This window comes from Hemiscyllium ocellatum, chromosome 20, assembly GCF_020745735.1.
Source record: "Hemiscyllium ocellatum isolate sHemOce1 chromosome 20, sHemOce1.pat.X.cur, whole genome shotgun sequence".
Taxonomy (NCBI): domain Eukaryota; kingdom Metazoa; phylum Chordata; class Chondrichthyes; order Orectolobiformes; family Hemiscylliidae; genus Hemiscyllium; species Hemiscyllium ocellatum.
Genome location: NC_083420.1, coordinates 8,342,227 through 8,360,612, shown reverse-complemented (window position 1 = coordinate 8,360,612; position 18,386 = coordinate 8,342,227). Strand labels below are relative to the sequence as shown.

At 41.4% G+C, this 18,386-nt stretch overlaps 1 protein-coding gene across 2 annotated transcripts in view; it reads right to left on the bottom strand.

Moving 5' to 3' along the window:
• stub1 (STIP1 homology and U-Box containing protein 1) overlaps nucleotides 1-18,386 on the bottom strand; it is a 44,191-nt gene that overhangs the window by 22,690 nt on the left and 3,115 nt on the right. Inside the window, exons 1-2 of one of the 2 annotated variants that reach the window (XM_060840472.1) lie at nucleotides 17,452-17,501; nucleotides 943-1,141 (exon numbers count right to left, since the gene is read on the bottom strand). In XM_060840472.1, the coding sequence (XP_060696455.1) occupies nucleotides 943-1,084 (142 nt within the window). In that variant the 5' untranslated portion in view covers nucleotides 1,085-1,141; nucleotides 17,452-17,501. Of the gene's footprint in view, nucleotides 1-942; nucleotides 1,142-17,451; nucleotides 17,502-18,386 lie in introns of those variants that run through there. The other variant, XM_060840471.1, reaches the window with a different exon arrangement.

The following is an 18,386-nucleotide window of genomic DNA, read 5'->3' as shown; positions in this document are numbered from 1 at the left end:
AGACAGATTTTTAATCAGTAAAGGAATCAACAGTTACAGGGAAGAAGCAAGATATGAAGTTGAGGATTATCAGATCAGTCATGATTGCATTGGATTGCAGAGACACGATGGACTGAATGGCCTACTGTGTCTTATTACAATCTTCAGGTTTACATTAATCATCAGCACAACTGAGGTTTGACCATCTCACTTCGCTTAAGGACATAGTGGAAATATGGACAATAAAAGCCAATGCACTTACAAAAGTGTATGTGGAGGTACCAGTATGGACAAAGTCAGAAGTCACATGACACCAGATTATTGCCCAACAGGTTTATTTGAAATCACAAGCTCCTTTGTCAGGTCCCTTCTCCTAGTCCAAACCTGTTGGGATTATAACTTGGTGTTGTTCAACTTCTCACAGAAGATTGGACAGTGTAGTCCAATGAATTTAACAAAGCATGGGTACCATCAGTCCTTATTACTGGAAAAGGACAGGGGCAGATAGACTTTCCTCAGATAATAAGATAATAAGATATGTGGATTCCACTCCTATGTACCACAAAGGAGGTTAACAAGGACAGTGAGGAGAATGCTGATCAGTGAGTGGCAAATAAATGGACAATAACGACATACTCTTATACTTGTGAAAAGCCAGACACACAAAAACCGAATGGTTGCCACTTTCTAAGGTCATCACTAATTACATTGCATCTAAAAGCCTTGGAAGTTTCTTTAAAAATTTAACCACCAATAAAATTATTGTGAGGTTAAGGGTACAAATTTACATCAAATGACCAGCTCTCAACAAGGGTTCACCTGCCTTCATAATTATTCACATTCTGCACTCACAATGGCTAGTCGCTCTTGTTGGTATGTCTACAGAGATTGGATCCAGTCATTCCAATTACTGTTGTTCAGTTAACACCATTGGTTATGAAGCTGAAAAATATGACTCCTGACCTCTCTGCAGGTTGCCAATAGCTTCATCGTAGTTCTCCATTTCCAGTTGGCACTGTCCCAGGAAGAAGTGGGCTTTAACAGACTGGCTGTCCAACTCCAGAGCATGTTTACAGTCTGCCACCGCCTTATCAAACTGCTGCATCTTCACGTAACACAGGGCACGGTTTGTGTGGTACACAGCCACAGATGGGTTCCGGTTCTGAAAAACAAAGCCAAAGAGGTGGATGTAAATATCATGAGAGCTGAGGTTTAAACTGGAATGTTACAGCTCTAATCAGCATATTAAATGGTGCTGTACTAACAGAGTCAAATCAATGTTTCAGCCAGATTAATATTGGATCAAAAGACAAATAAATCCTCTTGAAACTTTAAAACAAGAAGAACTAAATGCCTTTAGGAGCTTGCATCTTTATTAACTGCTAAAAAAAAATTGTTTTGAGATATGTAATTTCTCAATCTGCAGTTAAAGCAATGGCGACAACAGGAGTATAAATTTTTAAAAAATAAATCTAAACTCAGGCATGTTGGGTTACACATCAGTACCTTTCCATCGCATATTAGCTTTGGGAAAGGAGAAGAAAAGAGAAAAATTTTGGACAGGAAATGCTTTACTTTCTTTCCTGGGTAAAATATTTCCTTCCTGTGTGGTTTACATGTGAAAATTTTCATTTCCATACAGAACTGTATGTCAAATCTGCATTCGCTTGCCCATTTCAAAGGACACAGTCATCCAATCAAAGTCTTCTCACAGTTTTGAAAATCTTGTACAGAAAAAAGGCCCAACTACTGCAAGATGTGCAGAAAAACCAAAGTATGAGGAATTAAGCAGATAACCTGTATAACTGGGTGTAGTTTCAGTCTGGATGCATTCAGACTTGTGCTTTATCCACACTTGAAAGTTCTAGAACTTCTAAACAATTTGCAAGAATGAACTTGAAATTAGCTTTCCCCCTACAGCAGGGTTCTGAATGATGAAGCAGATTGAAGGACCAAAATCTACAACCACAGGAATTGAGGCATAATAAATCCGAAATACTCAGGTGGTCAGGTAATATCTGAGACTGACCTAAAACACTAGCTCAGTTTATCTTTGTAGAGATGCTGCCAGGCCTTCAAAGCATGTCCAACACTTTATATTTCAGATTTTCAGTCTTTCCCTTTCAGAGTTTGCAACCTGGAATGCCTGACCAAAAGAAAGGATGAAGCTCTCATGTTTTCTACTGAATTGTCACCTAACCTGACAAGTTATAAAGGAAGATACATATACACTCAACCATGCCTCTCAGCAAACAGTTCCTAATTATTTCTGCTTTAGAAATCTGCGCAGGTACAGACTGGAACCAGGCAGTGCATCGAACATTCATTATTGGATGCTTAAAGTTTTAACTGAATATCACACCTATTTATTTCAACCGGTGTAGTCAATTCTACATGTTTTTCTTCATCATTTTAGTGGATTTGTAAATATCAGAAACTGTATCAGGTCATAATAATCCCAAAATTCATAAAAATAAAAGACTCAAGAAAATAAATTTTACACTTAGCTCACTAACATTAACTACATTGTAACTTTAAAGTCACAAATGACCTATGTGACTGCAAACAAGATTGATTATTCTATCCTCATTGAAGATCTCTCCATCGTTGTCCAGCTGCACTCTTGACAATCCAGTTGCAGCCACAGAATCAGCTGGAATGGCTTCACTTCTCTTCCTGATCCTACGACATTATCACTGGTGTTGCTCAAGGATGTATCCTTGGCCCCTTCTATTTCGCATCTATGGACTGCACCACCCAAAAACACGTCAGTTTCCAAACATGCAGCTCTACCTCAGCATCACTTCGCAACTACTCAACTATCTCCATGCTGTGAATCTGTTCATCTGATATCCAGAACAGTGACTCAGCCATAAACTCTGTCTTTAGCTGCTGAGTCTGTCCACTCAACTCAGGAGACTCAAACATACTGTGAACAGTTTGGTCCCCTTATCTAAGGGGAGACATTCTGGCATTGGAGGCAGTCTTGAGAAGGTTCACCTAGGCTGATCCTAGGTAGGTAGGCATTTTCTTATGAGAGGTTCAACATACGTTTGTATTGTATTCATTGGAGTTTAGAAGATTATGGGGAAACTTAATAGGGACATACAAGATAATACATGGCTTGGAAAGGGTGGACGCTAGGAAGTTGTTTCTGTTAGACGAAGAGACTAGGACCCGTGGACACAGCCTTAAAATTAGAGGGGGTAAATTCAGAACAGAAATGCGGAGACATTTCTTCAGCCAAAGAGTGGTGGGCCTGTGGAATTCATTGCCGCAGAGTGCAGTGGAGGCTGGGACGCTAAATGTCTTCAAGGCAGAGATCGATAGATTCTTGTCTCGAGGAATTAAGGGCTACGGAGAGAATGAGGGTAGGTGGAATTGAAATGCCCATCAGCCATGATTGAATGGCGGAGTGGACTCGATGGGCCAAATGGCCTTACTTCCACTCCTATGTCTTATGGTTTGTTGGAATTTAGAATAATAAGAGGAGGTCTTATTGAAAGATGCAAGGGGTTCAGGGTAGATACAAAAAGGTTTGTATGAGAATCTTGGAGCAGAGAGCATAATCTCAAAGTAAAAGGTCCACAACTTAAGACAGAGGTGAGTTTTTTTTAAAATCTCAGACGGTAGTGAATCTCAGCCTGTCAAGGCTGGATTAAGAGTATTCAAGGCTGAGATAGACAAAGTGAACACAAAAATGCGTCACATAGCCTACTTCTATGTCTTATGATCTTGCTGTTCCAAAAAAGGATTGGATAATTAACTGGCAGGGATGTAGGGATAATTCCGTTGTTATTTGAATGAGTGCGATCAGCCTCTTTCAGGGCTACATTGTTCTAGGTTTGTAGAGTGAAAAGCATGTGCGCGCACTCGCGCGAGAGGCAGTCTGTGTGCCAGTCAAGGTTTCCAACATTTATTTGCATGAATTCAATGCAAATTAGCTAGACACTTAACAAATGCATCTCACTTGGATTATCATCGGATTTTCATTGCTAAACACCTCAGAGTTCCCCAGAGTTTTAATTCTAAAAAGTTCAAGTACTTGAAGCACCCATTAAAACCAGGGATATATTTCCCTCCCCAACCCTATTCACTTTCTGCAAAGACCGTTCCCTCCGTGATCACGTGGTCAGGTTCACGCCTCCTAAAACAAAACCACCCTCCCCTCCTGGCACATTCCCCTGCCACTGCAGGAATTGCAAAACCTGCACCCACACCTTCCCCCCTCATCCATCTAAGGGCCCACATTCATCAAAGTTTCATCTGAACTTCCACACGTCATTTATTGTATCTGGTGCTCCCGATGGGGTCTCCTTTACATTGAGGAGACTGGACAACTTCGCACAGAGTGCTTTAGGGAACATCTCCGGGACACCCACACCAACTGACTCCACCGCTCCCCCCTCTGCCGATGACATGCAGGTCTTGGAGCTCCTCCACCATCACTCCCTCACCACCCAATGCCTGGAGGAAGAACGCCTCATCTTCCTCCTCAGAACCCTTCAACCCCAGGGCTTCAATGTGGACTTCACCAGTTTCCTCATTTCCCCTCCTCCCACCTTACCCCAGTTATTGAGTCATAGAGACGTACAGCATGGAAACAGTTCCTACGGTCCAACCCATCCACACCGACCAGATATCCCAACCCAATCTAGTCCCACCTGCCAGCACCCGGCCCATATCCCTCCAAACCCTTCCTATTCATAGACCCATCCAAATGCCTTTTAAATGTTGCAATTGTACCAGCCTCCACCACATCCTCTGGCAGCTTATTCCATACACATACCATTCTCTGCGTGAAAAAGTTGCCCTTTAGGTCTCTTTTATATCTTTCCCCTCTCACCCTAAACCTATGCCCTCTAGTTCTGGACTCCCCGACCCCAGGAAAAAGACTTTGTCTATTTATCCTATCCATGTCCCTCTTAATTTTGTAAACCTCTATAAGGTCACCCCTCAGCCTCCGATGCTCCAGGGAAAACAGCCCCAGCCTGTTCAGCCTCTCTCTGTAGCTCAGATCCTCCAACCCTGGCAACATCCTTGTAAATATATTCTGAACCCTTTCAAGTTTCACAACATCTTTCCAATAGGAAGATCAGAATTGCATGCAATATTCCAACGATGGCCTAACCAATGTCCTGTACAGCCGCAACATGACCTCCAAACTCCTGTACTCAATACTCTGACCAATAAAGGAAAGCATACCAAACGCCTTCTTCACTATCCTATATACCTGCGACTCCACTTTCAAGGAGCTATGAACCTGCACTCCAAGATCTCTCTCTTCAGCAACACTCCCTAGGACCTTACCATTAAGTGTATAAGTCCTGCTAAGATTTGTTTTCCCAAAATGCAGCACCTGGCATTTATCTGAATTAAACTCCATCTGCCACTTCTCAGCGCAGTGGCCCATCTGGTCCAGATCTTGTTGTAATCTGAGGTAACCCTCTTCGCTGTCTACTACACCTCCAATTTTGGTGTCATCTGCAAACTTACTAACTGTACCTCTTATGTTGCATCCAAATCATTTATGTAAATGACAAAAAGTAGAGGGCCCAGCACCGATCCTTGTGGCACTCCACTGGTCACAGGCCTCCAGTCTGAATAACAACCCTCTACCACCACCCTCTGTCTTCTATCTTTGAGCCAGTCCTGTATCCAAATGGCTAGTTCTCCCTGTATTCCATGAGATCTAACCTTGCTAATCAGTCTCCCATGGGGAACCTTATCGAACGCCTTAGATCACATTTACTGCTCTGCCCTCATCAATCTTCTTTGTTACTTCTTCAAAAATCTCAATCAAGTTCATGAGACATAATTTCCCACGCACAAAGCTATGTTGACTATCCCGAATCAGTCCTTGCCTTTCCAAATACATGTACACCCTGTCCCTCAGGATTCCCTCCAACAACTTGCCCACCACCGAGGTCAGGCTCACCGGTCTATAGTTTCCTGGCTTGTCTTTACCGCCCTTCTTAAACAGTGGCGCCACATTTGCCAACCTCCAGTCTTCCAGCACCTCACCTGTGACTATCGATGATAAAAATATCTCAGCAAGAGCCCCAGCAATCACTTCTCTAGCTTCCCACAGAGTTCTCGGGTACACTTAATCAGGTCCTGGGGATTTATCCACCTTTAACCGTTTCAAGACATCCAGCACTTCCTCCTCCATAATCTGGACATTTTGCAAGATGTCACCATCTATTTTCCTACAGTCTATATCTTCCATATCCTTTTCCACAGTAAATACTGATGCAAAATACTCATTTAATATCTCCCCCATTTTCTGTGGCTCCACACAAAGGTCACCTTGTTGATCTTTGAGGGGCCCTATTCTCTCCCTAGTTACCCTTTTGTCCTTAATATATTCGTAAAAACCCTTTGGATTCTCCTTAATTCTATTTGCCAAAGCTATCTCATGTCCGCGTTTTGCCCTCTTGATTTCCCTCTTAAATATACTCCTACTTTCTTTATACTCTTCTAAGGATTCACTCGATCTATCCTGTCTGTACCTGACACATGACTTCCTTCTTTTTCTTAACCAAACCCTCAATTTCTTTAGTCATCCAGCATTCCCTATACCTACCAGCCCTCCCTTTCACCTTGACAGGAATATACTTTCTCTGGATTCTTTTATCTCATTTCTGAAGGCTTTCCATTTACCAGCCATCCCTTTGCCTGCGAACATCTGCCTCCAATCAGCTTTCAAAAGTTCTTGCCTAATACCATCAAAATTGGCCTTTCTCCAATTTAGAACTTCCAACTCAGCACTGCCCTCATGACCTGTCCCACCTGTCAATCTTCCTACCCACCTATCCACTCCACCCTCCTCTCTGACCTATCACCTTTAAGCCCATCTCCATCCTCATATTGCACTCTTAGCTACCTTCCCCCCAGCTCCAGCCCCCTCCCATTTATCTCTCTATCCCCAAGACTCCAAGCTTCCTACCTGATGAAAGGCTCCGGCCCGAAACATCAATTTTCCTGCTCCTCAGATGCTGCCTGACTTTCTGTGCTTTTCCAGCAACACACACTCAGCTCTGATCTCCAGCACCTGCAGATCTCACTGTCTCCTGATTGATTGGATCAGAATTATTATGGAGGTGGAGCAGAAACTGTTGGTTCCTGAAGAAGGGCTTATGCCCGAAACGTCGAATCTCCTGTTCGTTGGATGCTGCCTGACCTGCTGTGCTTTTCCAGCAACACATTTTCAGCTCTGATCTCCAGCATCTGCAGACCTCACTTCCTCCTCAGAAACTGTTGGTTGTCAATCTAAGTCAGCCAGTTAAACTCAGACCAGGCAGGTAAACTGTGATTACAGCAGGCAGTGAGAGGCTTCCTCTGCTTTTCCTCAATGAAAACGAGTAATGTATAGGCAAATTCCTTTAGCCTATAATGAACAGAGTCTTTTCCATGAATATATGTAGCTTCTAGTATATTCAAAGACATCATACAGCAAGCCCAAACGTAAATCTTAATCCAGTATCTGGTTCAATTTGTAGCACAGTGGTTAGCACTGCTGCCTCACAGCGCCAGGGACCTGGGTTCAATTCCCGCCTCAGGCGACTGACTGTGTGAAGTTTGCATGTTCTCCCTGTGTCTGCGTGGGTTTCCTCCGGGTGCTCCGGTTTCCTCCCACAGTCCAAAGATGTGCAGGTCAGGTGAATTGGCCATGCTAAATTGCCCGTAGTGTTAGGTAAGGGGTATATGTAGGGGTATGGGTGGGTTGCGCTTTGGCGGGTCGGTGTGGGCTTGTTGGGTCGAAGGGCCTGTTTCCACACTGTAAGTAATCTAATCTAGATTATCTCCAATAGTAGAATCACCTGTAATATTGGACACAGGTTTGGAGGGTTTCAAGCATGGGCTGGGTCAGCACAGTCGGTACATCAGCTGCAGGAAATGACCTACATAGCTGGAATGTCACTGGTACTGAAACTCAGTATATTACTCATTGGTGTGGTAGACAAAACATCTGTTTAATTTGACCTCAGTGTCCTGTTAGTGAAGAAAACCACTTGTATTTACTGCATAGTAACAATATCAAAAGCAACACTCTGATCAACCAGCCTGCCTAGTCTAAGCCACATTTACTTGTGCCTGCTGCATCTCCATGCCAACCACAGTCCAAAATCAGAATCCTTTCATCACACTATATAAGTTGGTGTTCTCTTTCTAAGCTTGACTAGCATTCTAGTCCTGATGAGAAAAAGGAAAAAGACCCCTCGGAATCCTAGTAGCACACAAACCCATCAACACTCTCAAACAAAAACTAACAAACTATCTAACAGTACAACCCATGGACAAAACCAATGTCATGTACAAAATTCCATGCAAGGACTGCCATAAACACTACGTAGAACAAACAGGAAGAAAGTTAGCCACCAGGATACATGAACACCAGCTAGCCACAAAAAGACACGACCCTCTCTCCCTCGTAGCCCTACATACGGATGAAAAAAACCACCATTTCGACTGGGACAACACATCTATCCTGGGACAGGCTAAGCAAAGACATGCCAGAGAATTCCTAGAGGTCTGGCACTCCAACCACAACGCCATAAGCAAACACACAGATCTAGATACCATCTACCAACCCCTCAGAAAACGAACAGGAAGTGACATCACCATAAACCCCAGGAACCCCATCCAGGGGAAAGATATAAATAGAAAGCAGGAGACAACAGCTTCACTTCACTTGGAGGTCGCCACTGATGATGTTACCTAGCCAGGTAATGAAACGTCTGGATATCAAACCTACAGCTCAGCGAGCAAACCTACACCCTATACAAGTACTCCAGCTTGGCAATTCTGGAATATTTGTATATTTTAGTTGATTAGGATATGGTATCACATGATCTCAGTGTGATTATTAATCACACTATGTAATATGTTCAGTACATAATCACTTTCAGTAAAGCTACTCAAATCCCAACATATTTTAAGGGCACTTGATTAGAAACTGAACTAAGATTCTATTAAATCTTGTCCAGCTCATCGACAAAGACAGACTTTAGCGTAATTTAGAGTTTTGGTTACATTATCTTTAGGGATGAATATCAAGAGATGAATCGAAGGGTATCCTTCTGCATTGTAAAAACTCTGAATTCTCGAAAGAGTAGCAAGGACGATCCTAACGCTCAAGGTGACTATAATTATAATGCCCGAAATGTCGATTCTCCTGCTCCTTGGATGCTGCCTGACCTGCTGCGCTTTTACAGCAACACATTTTTCAGCTCTGATCTCCAGCAACTGTAGTCCTCACTTTCTCCTATAATTATAAATGTTGTTGGAGAAAATGATTGGGGGGAGGGGTGGAATCTGATCCAGGCCTTTAAAATGGGTGATGTGAACTTAGTCCCATTACTCACCTTACTCTGCAACTATGGGACTGACGTGCAAGAACTAAGATTACCCAATCAAAAACAAAAGTACTAGATATACAGAAGCGTGTCATTAGAAATAATATATTCCTTCATTGAGCAGGATATTTCAAAAGACAAAATGGACTAAGAGTTAGGAATCCACAGACTTTATTTAAAACTCAAAGTAACATAAGCTCTTTATGCTGGGATCATAGGAATGTCACCTCAACAGATTAATGGGTATTTGTGAACATGCCAAGTACATAACAAACTGGTCAAAGAAGGCAGTGTCCAGATCTCAGAAACCAAATCTTGATGTGTAGCAGCTGAAAATTCTCTATTCTCATACCAGGTCTACTTCTGGGTTAGGAGAAAGTGAGGACTGCAGATGCTGGAGATCAGAGCTGAACATGTATTGCTGGAAAAGCGCAGGTCAGGCAGGAAAGTGTCCTCATTCCTGAAGAAGGGCTCATGCCCGAAACGTCGACTCTCCTGCTCCTTGGATGCTGCCTGACCTGCTGCGCTTTTCCAGCAACACATTTTCAGCTCTACTTCTGGGTTACTCATTCTTTGAAGCTTGCAATAAAAGCAAACAAGGTAGAAAGGTGAATAGATTGACTGGGGCCTCAATGTCACAATGATGTTCAACGTTATTAAGTATTTACACAGAAAATCATTTGAAGACAGCATTACATTTGAACAGTTCCTTCTGCACATCAGGTGCCAGGAAATGTGCCAACCTTTTAGGCATACCAAAAAAAATTAAGGAAGAGAAGATTAGTGGAGTTCTCTCAAAAGTAGTAAAGGCCTCAGAAAAAGACTACAGTCCAAACACTGGAATGAGAATTGGTGTCAATTGAAGTAGGGACTACAATCGGAGTGTAAGCAAATTCCAAATCAGGCACACTTCACATTTTTAAATCAGCCTAGGTTCTTTTTAAACCCTTCCCTATCAGGTAAAATGGATCTAATAGCGGGCATGTGTTACCAACTTTGGTCACAGTGGATGAAAACCAGTGCTCCTCCCAAAACACCTAGTTTCCTCTTTCAGCTCTGTCCTCCAACAAGAATCTACAATACCACAATTCTCGAATGAGGGTGGAAAGCAATTGTGGAGGAGGTAGAAGTTATCCATGTTACTAGCTTACTCCTACTGAGTACTACTCACAAAACATTCTTCTTAAATTGCCATAAACCTGCCAACAGATTGGCCACTTCTCCAAGCTGATTTTGCAGAACTGAATAGAAAGTGACAGAAATGAATATTAATGCTTCCCAATTCACCAACCTAGGGCTCTATACCAGGAGCAGAAATGAGATTACTGCCCATAGTTTGGATTAATTAAATGGCTGAGTCTGGAAATTCACTGATGAATCTCTTGCAGATGTTGATAAAGTCGAATCTCTGGCTTTGTCTCTTGCACAGGACAACCTCACTAGCCTTCCTTTCTACGCCTCAATGCAGTGTCTAGCCAGTTAAATCTCAAAATTGCTGTTTCCACCCACTGGTCAAGTCTGTGCCTTCAATTCAGCCATTCCAACACTGGTCACAGCTGCACAGTCAAAAAGAGAAAAACCATAAACATACAAGTCAGAGGAAAGAAATTAGAAAGAATGAAGAACTATCATAAAAGTATAACAGCATCTTTCACATGTTCACGAAATGTTGAGGTAGTCATGACCAAGGAATTATGATAAAATCTAGTCACCTATTTTGTTGACAAATGTAGCTCACTTGAACGCAGTTTACACTTCAAGCAAATACTAAAATAAATAGTGTAAAGCCAGCAAAATAAATATATCTTCTGAGAGGCATGGTCTACTCATGAGTTGCATAACAAAGATCTGGCCCTCGTTGTCTAATGGCAGAACACCAATCAATGATATTATTCTTGAAGTGTTAAGAATTGGAAGTTTTGCAAAAAGCCAACTTTTCCAACAAAGGACAATCATGAACGAGATTATTACAAGAATAAAATTATCAGGAAGCTCAATACAACAAAAGTGGTAAGTTGCTTAGCACTGCTCAAGCATAAATGACTTGGGTTGCTCTGCAGGCAAAATCATAACTTTCAATTATATTTTCTCAGACCGTAAACACAAGCATTTCAGAAAATACAAAATTATTCAATGTCAGTTTCAAGTACAGTGAGGTCAGAGATGAAATGGTAATAGTTCTCTTTGAGTCATAACAAATCGTTCCCAATTGTGATAAGCACACCACATCAGTAGACATTTTGCTTTGAAGTCCAGTTTACAGAAAAATTAAGAAAGAGCAGACAAACATACTAATCACTGTTCAAGAGTAACAGACCAAAAACGTGCCCTATTAACTGGGCTAAATGATATATTAAAATCAGTAAATGGGGCATAATAATTTTAAAATGTAGCTATCAACCATGCTAAATATGGCAACCTTCCAAGTTAAAATTGCCCACATAATCTCAGGAAAGAAACAGGCCATTTGATCAAATCAAACCGTGCTCCACATGAGTTTGCTGCCACATCATTTTTCTTTTATTTCTTCCTGAAGTACTTACATAGATTCCCCTTAAATGCATTCATTGTCCAACCACACTGAGTAAAACAGCTTTTATCTGAACCTCTTATTGGGCTAATAAATGACTATTTAATTTTTATAGCCATTCACTTTGGACACCTTCATAAATAGAAACATCTGATCTACATCTAGCCCACAAAAGCCTGCATGATTTTAGACCCCTTTACTATATCACTCTTCTGCCTTCTCTCTACACGGTTATAAAGTCAGTGTTTGCTCAGTCTTTCCTGGTGGTTATAATTCTGATAGCTTTGTAAGCTTCTTTTACTTCTCATACAGCATTTTGACACCTTGTGTCGTACAGCACAGACTCTTCACCCCAACCACTCATAGAATCATAGAGATGTACAGCATGGAAACAAACCCTTTGGTCCAACTTGTCCATGCCGACCAGATATCCCAACCCAATCTAGTCCTGCCTGTCAGCACCCAGCCCAATTCCCTCCAAACCCTTCCTATTCATATATCCATCCAGATGCCTTTTAAATGTTGCAACTGTACCAGCCTCCACCACTTCCTCTGGCAGCTCATTCCATACACTTACCACTCTCTGCATGAAAACGTTGCCCCCTTGGGTCTTTTTTATATCTTTCCCCTCTCACCCTAAATCTATGCCCTCTAGTTCTGGACTCCCCAACCCCAGAGAAAAGACTTTGTCTATTTATCCTATCCATGCCCCTCATGATTTTGTTAACCTCTATAAGTTCACCCCTCAACCTCCGACGCTCCAGGGAAAAGTGCCCCAGCCTGTTCAACCTCTCCCTAAAGCTCAAAAACGCCAACCCTAGCAACATCCTTGTAAATCTTTTCTGAACCCTTTTGAGTTTCACATCATCTTTCTGATAGGAAGATCAGAATTGCACACAATATTCCAACAGTGGTCTAACCAATGTCCTGTACAGCCGCAACATGACCTGCCAACTCCTTCACTCAATACTCTGACCAATAAAGGAAAGCATACCAAACGCCTTCTTCATAATCCTATCCAACTGTGACTCCACTTTCAAGGAGCTATGAACCTGCACTCCAAGGTCTCTTTGTTCAGCAACACTCCCTAGGACCTTACCATTAAGTGTTTAAGTCCTGATAAGATTTGCTTTCCATGCTGAATATAATCCCAAACTTAACCAGTCCCACCTGCCTGCTTCCAGCTCACATCCCTCCAAACCTTTCCTATTCATGTACTTATCAAAATGTCTTTTAAACATTATAATTGTACCCGCATCCGCCAATTCCTCAGGAAGTTCATTCCATACACACGAACCACGCTGTGTAAAAAATTTGCCTCTCATGTCTTTTTTAAATCTCTCTCCTCTCACCTTAAAATTGTGTACCCAAATCTTCAAATGTCTCATCCGAACTATACTTATATCTCTCATTATTTTATAAACTTCTATTCATGTCACCTCTCAAGCTCCTACGCTCCAGTGTAACAAGTCCCAGTCTTTCTTTAAAACTCAAGCCATACCAGGCAACATCCTGGTAAATCTCTTCTGAACCCTCTCCAGTTTGACAGTATCCTTCCTTTGACTGGGCGACCAGAACTAGACATAATATTCCAGAACAGGCCTCACTAATGTCCTGGACAACCTCAACATGACTTCCCAACTCCTTCATGAGCAATGAAGGTAAGCGTGCCAAATGCCTTTTTAACCACCCTGTCTATATGTGACGCAACGTTCAAAGAATTACATACCTGAACCCTAGGTCCCTCTGTTCTACAACACCACCTAAAACTTAACATCTATCAGTTCCCCTTTACCAACGCTGCTCGTTATATTCTGAAAGCTCTAGCAAATTTAGAGTAATTGAGTCATAGAGATGTACAGCACGTAAGCAGGCCCTTTGGTCAAACTCATTCATGCTGGCCAGATATTCTAAATTTGGCCTATGTGTCTAAAAGGAGAAAGTGAGGACTGTAGATGCTGGAGATCAGAGCTGAAAATGTGTTGCTGGAAAAGCGCAGCAGGTCAGGCAGCATCCAAGGAGCAGGAGAATCGACGTTTCGGGCATGAGCCCTTCTTCAGGCTCATGCCCGAAGCGTCGATTCTCCTGCTCCTTGGATGCTGCTTGACCTGCTGCGCTTTTCCAGCAACACATTTTCAGCTATGTGTCTAAAACCTTTGCGATCACATACTGATCCAGATGTCTTTTAAATATTGCAATTGTACAGACCTTGACTATTCACCGTATCCATGCCCCTCATGATTCTATAAACCTCTATAAGGTCACTCCTCAGCCTCCAATGCTCCAGGGAAAATAGCCCCTGCCTATTCAGCTCTCCCTATAGCTGAAACCCTCCAACCCTCCAGCAACGTCCTTGTAAATCTTTTCTGAACTGTTGCCTATCTTTCCTACATAGCAGACCAGATTGAACACAGAATTTGAAAAGTGGCCTAACCAATATCCTGTACAGCCACAATACGATCTCCCAACTTTTATACTCAATGCACTTACCAATAAAGGCAATCGTATCAAACACCTTCTTCACTACCCTGTCTACCTGTGACTCCACTTTCAAGGACCTATGAAACTGCACCCCAAGGTATCTTTATTCAGCAACACTCCCCAGGACTATCATTAAGTGTATAAATTCTGCCCTGATTTTCTTTTCCAAAATGCAGCACCTTACATTTATCTAAATTAAGTTCTATCTGCCATTCCTCAGCCTATTGGATCAAGGTTCCATTGTACTCCGAGATAAATTTCTTCGCTGTCCACTACATTACCAATTCTGGTGTTATCTGCAAACTACTAACCATTCCTCCTATATTCACATCCAAATCATTTATATAAATGATAAAAAGCAGTGGACCCAACACCCAGTACACCGCTGGTGAAAGGTCTGCCATAAAGTACTCAAACAACACCACAGTCTGAAAGTGATCCATTATCAAGACAAACCTTGAAAGAAATCTTTGAAGAATCAGGTCTGAAGTACAGTTCTGAAGAACAGCCACACTAGATTTGAAGCATTACTGTTTCTCGCTCGCTCCGTAGATGTTTTTTTTTAAATCACTCAAGGATTTGTAATAATCTGAAGCACCAAACAAGAGAAGTTCTCCATGGCAAAATGGTTGGTGCAGAAAAATAGTCACTAGCACAAAAATGGAGAAATCTGAAGGCACAAGACTTTTAAAATAAGTTGATAGAAAAAAAACAAGAGTAGCACATGACATAATCAATGGGGTCTAGTAAAATAGGCTAATAAATTCAATGGTATCACCATCACTATATCCCCAAGATTAACATGTAGTGGGACTGTGTTGATCAGCGACATAATGATTGCTTTATATATTCAACAGCAAGTGGGTGACCTCCACACTCCCCATAACTTTAGCCTTTTGAGGACGAGTGCAAGTCCAATGGGAAGGTGGTGCATTGTGGCAATGTCACTATATTAGCCCAGAGCCCCAGCATAACGTCCTGGGGACATGGATCAAATCCCATAATGGCAGATGTTGAAATGTGAATTCAATAAAAGTCTGGACTTAGAATTTAATTCCATGGCAACCATATAACTACTGTCGAGTGTTGCAAGTAATCATCTGTTCACTAATGCCCTTTAGGAAAGAGATCAGTCATGTCTATCCAATCTGGACTACATGCGACTACAGACCCACAGCAATGTGGTTGACTCTTAACTGGCCTATCACTCGGTCTATCAAGTTACTCAGTTCAAGCACAATTGGAATGGGCAGTAAATGTCAGCGATGCGACATGAACAAAGAAAGGAAAATGACAAAGGACAATGCAATCTACTTGACCAACATTTTAAGATTCCTTATGTTGTAACGCTGCAGGATATTGACTCAGTATAATTAATTTTTCATTCATATTATTTTATGCTAGAAGTGCATCATACAACAATAATATTTCAGCAAATTTTACAACTTATAGAAGGCCCCCACGAAACCAAGCTAGAGTCAACTAATTAATGAATATTGCAACACTATAAAGTTGATAACAGACACCTGGGAGTGGCATCTTTTATAAAAAAAGACCACTCTCACATTGAGATCTTTCACACTGGATCCCATTCCTGGCAACAGCAGGTGGTTGCGCTGAATTACATCAAATGTGACTATCTGCTACACAAGGCATACCTGGCTTTTGTACGAAGAGCACAACTGCGTACATCACCTAATTAATAAACAAGACCAACTGTTGTTAAATGCAGCAATATCTGATATACTCACACACATGACACAGTCCATGTCATAATTTACCTATGTGCCTGTCTTCTCAAACAACACCAGCCGAGTATTGTCATGGTTAACCTAGCTTTGCTTGTAGTCGGATAATGTTCTAAAATCTATTTTAAACAAATATGATCAGAAATCACTTTAAACATTGTTAGATTTCATCAATGTAAATGGCAGGGAGTACCAAGTGAAATATATATCTTGTTCATGCTACTTCTTCCATATATAGTGGGAAATAATACTCTTTCCTGATGTTTCTTTCTGACAAAATGTTACCATACTCAAAACACTAACTCTGTTTCCCTCCCCACAGAAAATGCCGGACGCTAAGTTCCTCCATCAACTTGTTTTGGTTCTAGAGTTGGCTTACCCTGATGATATCAATTATGAGGAATGCGCCCCATGCAAATGACAAGGGGACAGGCTATGACTGTGAAGCAGCCACCAAAGCCTCCAGGCCCCTAGGACACCACATTTGTGGCTGGACTGTTTGGGTACTTGATGTCGCAGGATAAATTTGCAAGGAAGGAGATGGTAGTTGTAGGCCCACATATCAAAAGGAAAAATTAACAACTGTTAGTAAACTTCCCCCCTTTGAAGGAACATAGCAAAAGGAGTAGGCTATTCAACCCCTCAAGCCCGGTCATTCAATTATGTCATGGCTGATCTGTCTCTTAATTCCATCTACCCACCAATAGTTCTATAATTCTCAATATCTTTGCTTAATAAAATTAATATAATGAATGTTGTCAGGTACATTTAAGTCAACAGAAATAGCTAATAAAAAATACAGAAAATCTTACCAGTGTAAGCTTTGGCCAAACAATGTATATTGAGATATATTTATGGTGTTTCTTATTTTCTAAATATATAGGTTATACTTGCCATACAACTCAGTTCTAGCATTTGATATCAGTGCTACTAATGTTGCAGGTATCACCTGTGAAAGGAATCACCAACGATACTACATGGCAAAGTGACTGAAATGAAACAGGTCACACAAATTCAGCTAACAAGTGTGATAAATACATAAACAATAATTTATCATGGATAACTAACATTAAATATAAAAACATTATAGTTGCATCAATTTCCATCCTGTATCACTGCAAGTGTGAACACAGAGTTCCATACTACCCACATCTTCATGCGAATCACATTTGACTCTTCCTGCTGAAGACTTTGTCCATTGCATCAAAACTTCACTGCTAGAATAGTAAGCGCACAGATTCAAATTCTTGCTCTATATTGTCATACCATATATTTTGTCTCTGTCTATGACGTTCCACTCTAAACATTAAGAAAACATAAGTAACATTTCATCAGTGCTAGCATGCAGCCTTACCGATCTCCACCAGCAACAGGGGCACTTTCTCCGCTTCAGTTCCTTCCTGACCTGCCGATTTTAAAAAATAGTTATATTTATATTGCCGGTGAGCCAGGGAGATAGCACCTTAAGACTGGCTCGGTGACAAGTCCTTCAATGCAGTGTGGGAGCACTGGTGAGACAGCCGAGAAAAGACCTAATACCTAGACTATACAAATGAGATGCCATTGAACAACAATGCAAGGGTTCACATATGCTCCAAAACTTAATATACCGTACTCTATCTATTCAGATACAGACCATAAAGTCTAGGATAAAACACCAAAGTTGAGATTACCAAGACATCTTATAAACACATCACATATCTGATCGGCATGGATGAATTGGACCGAAGAGTCTGTTTCTGTGCTGTATATCTCTAAGAGGTTTCTGTTCCTCTGTTTTAAAGAGATTCACACAGTATTTGCTGCAAAGTTTAGGCTGACAACTTGTTTTAGACTTAAAAACACAATCTAACTAAAAGAGGTTGTGAAAGTAGCTTTCCAAACATGTTTTATAAAATGGAGAACTGAAAAGACCTGGCTCTCCCCTGTCACTGTGGGACACTACATAAGGAGACAAAAAGTAGTTAAGATAATGGCAGATGGAGATCAATGTGAGAAACTGTCAGGCCATCAACTTTGGCTCACAGGGAGTAGTGGACAGCAAATGGATTTAAATGGCCACGTAGACAAGTCTCTAAAACATCAGTGCTCAGGTACAAAGATCAATCAAAAATGATACTGGAATGCTGGGTTTTCTCTCAAGGAGGTTATAGCGCAGAAGTGATGAAATGATACATTCATCAACAAATCCTGTGTACTTTATGTCAGTTGTAATGCAAAATTTGTTGGAATAAATGCAACCACAGTTGGCATCTAATTTCACATCCTGGCACTGTTTGATTGTTTTTG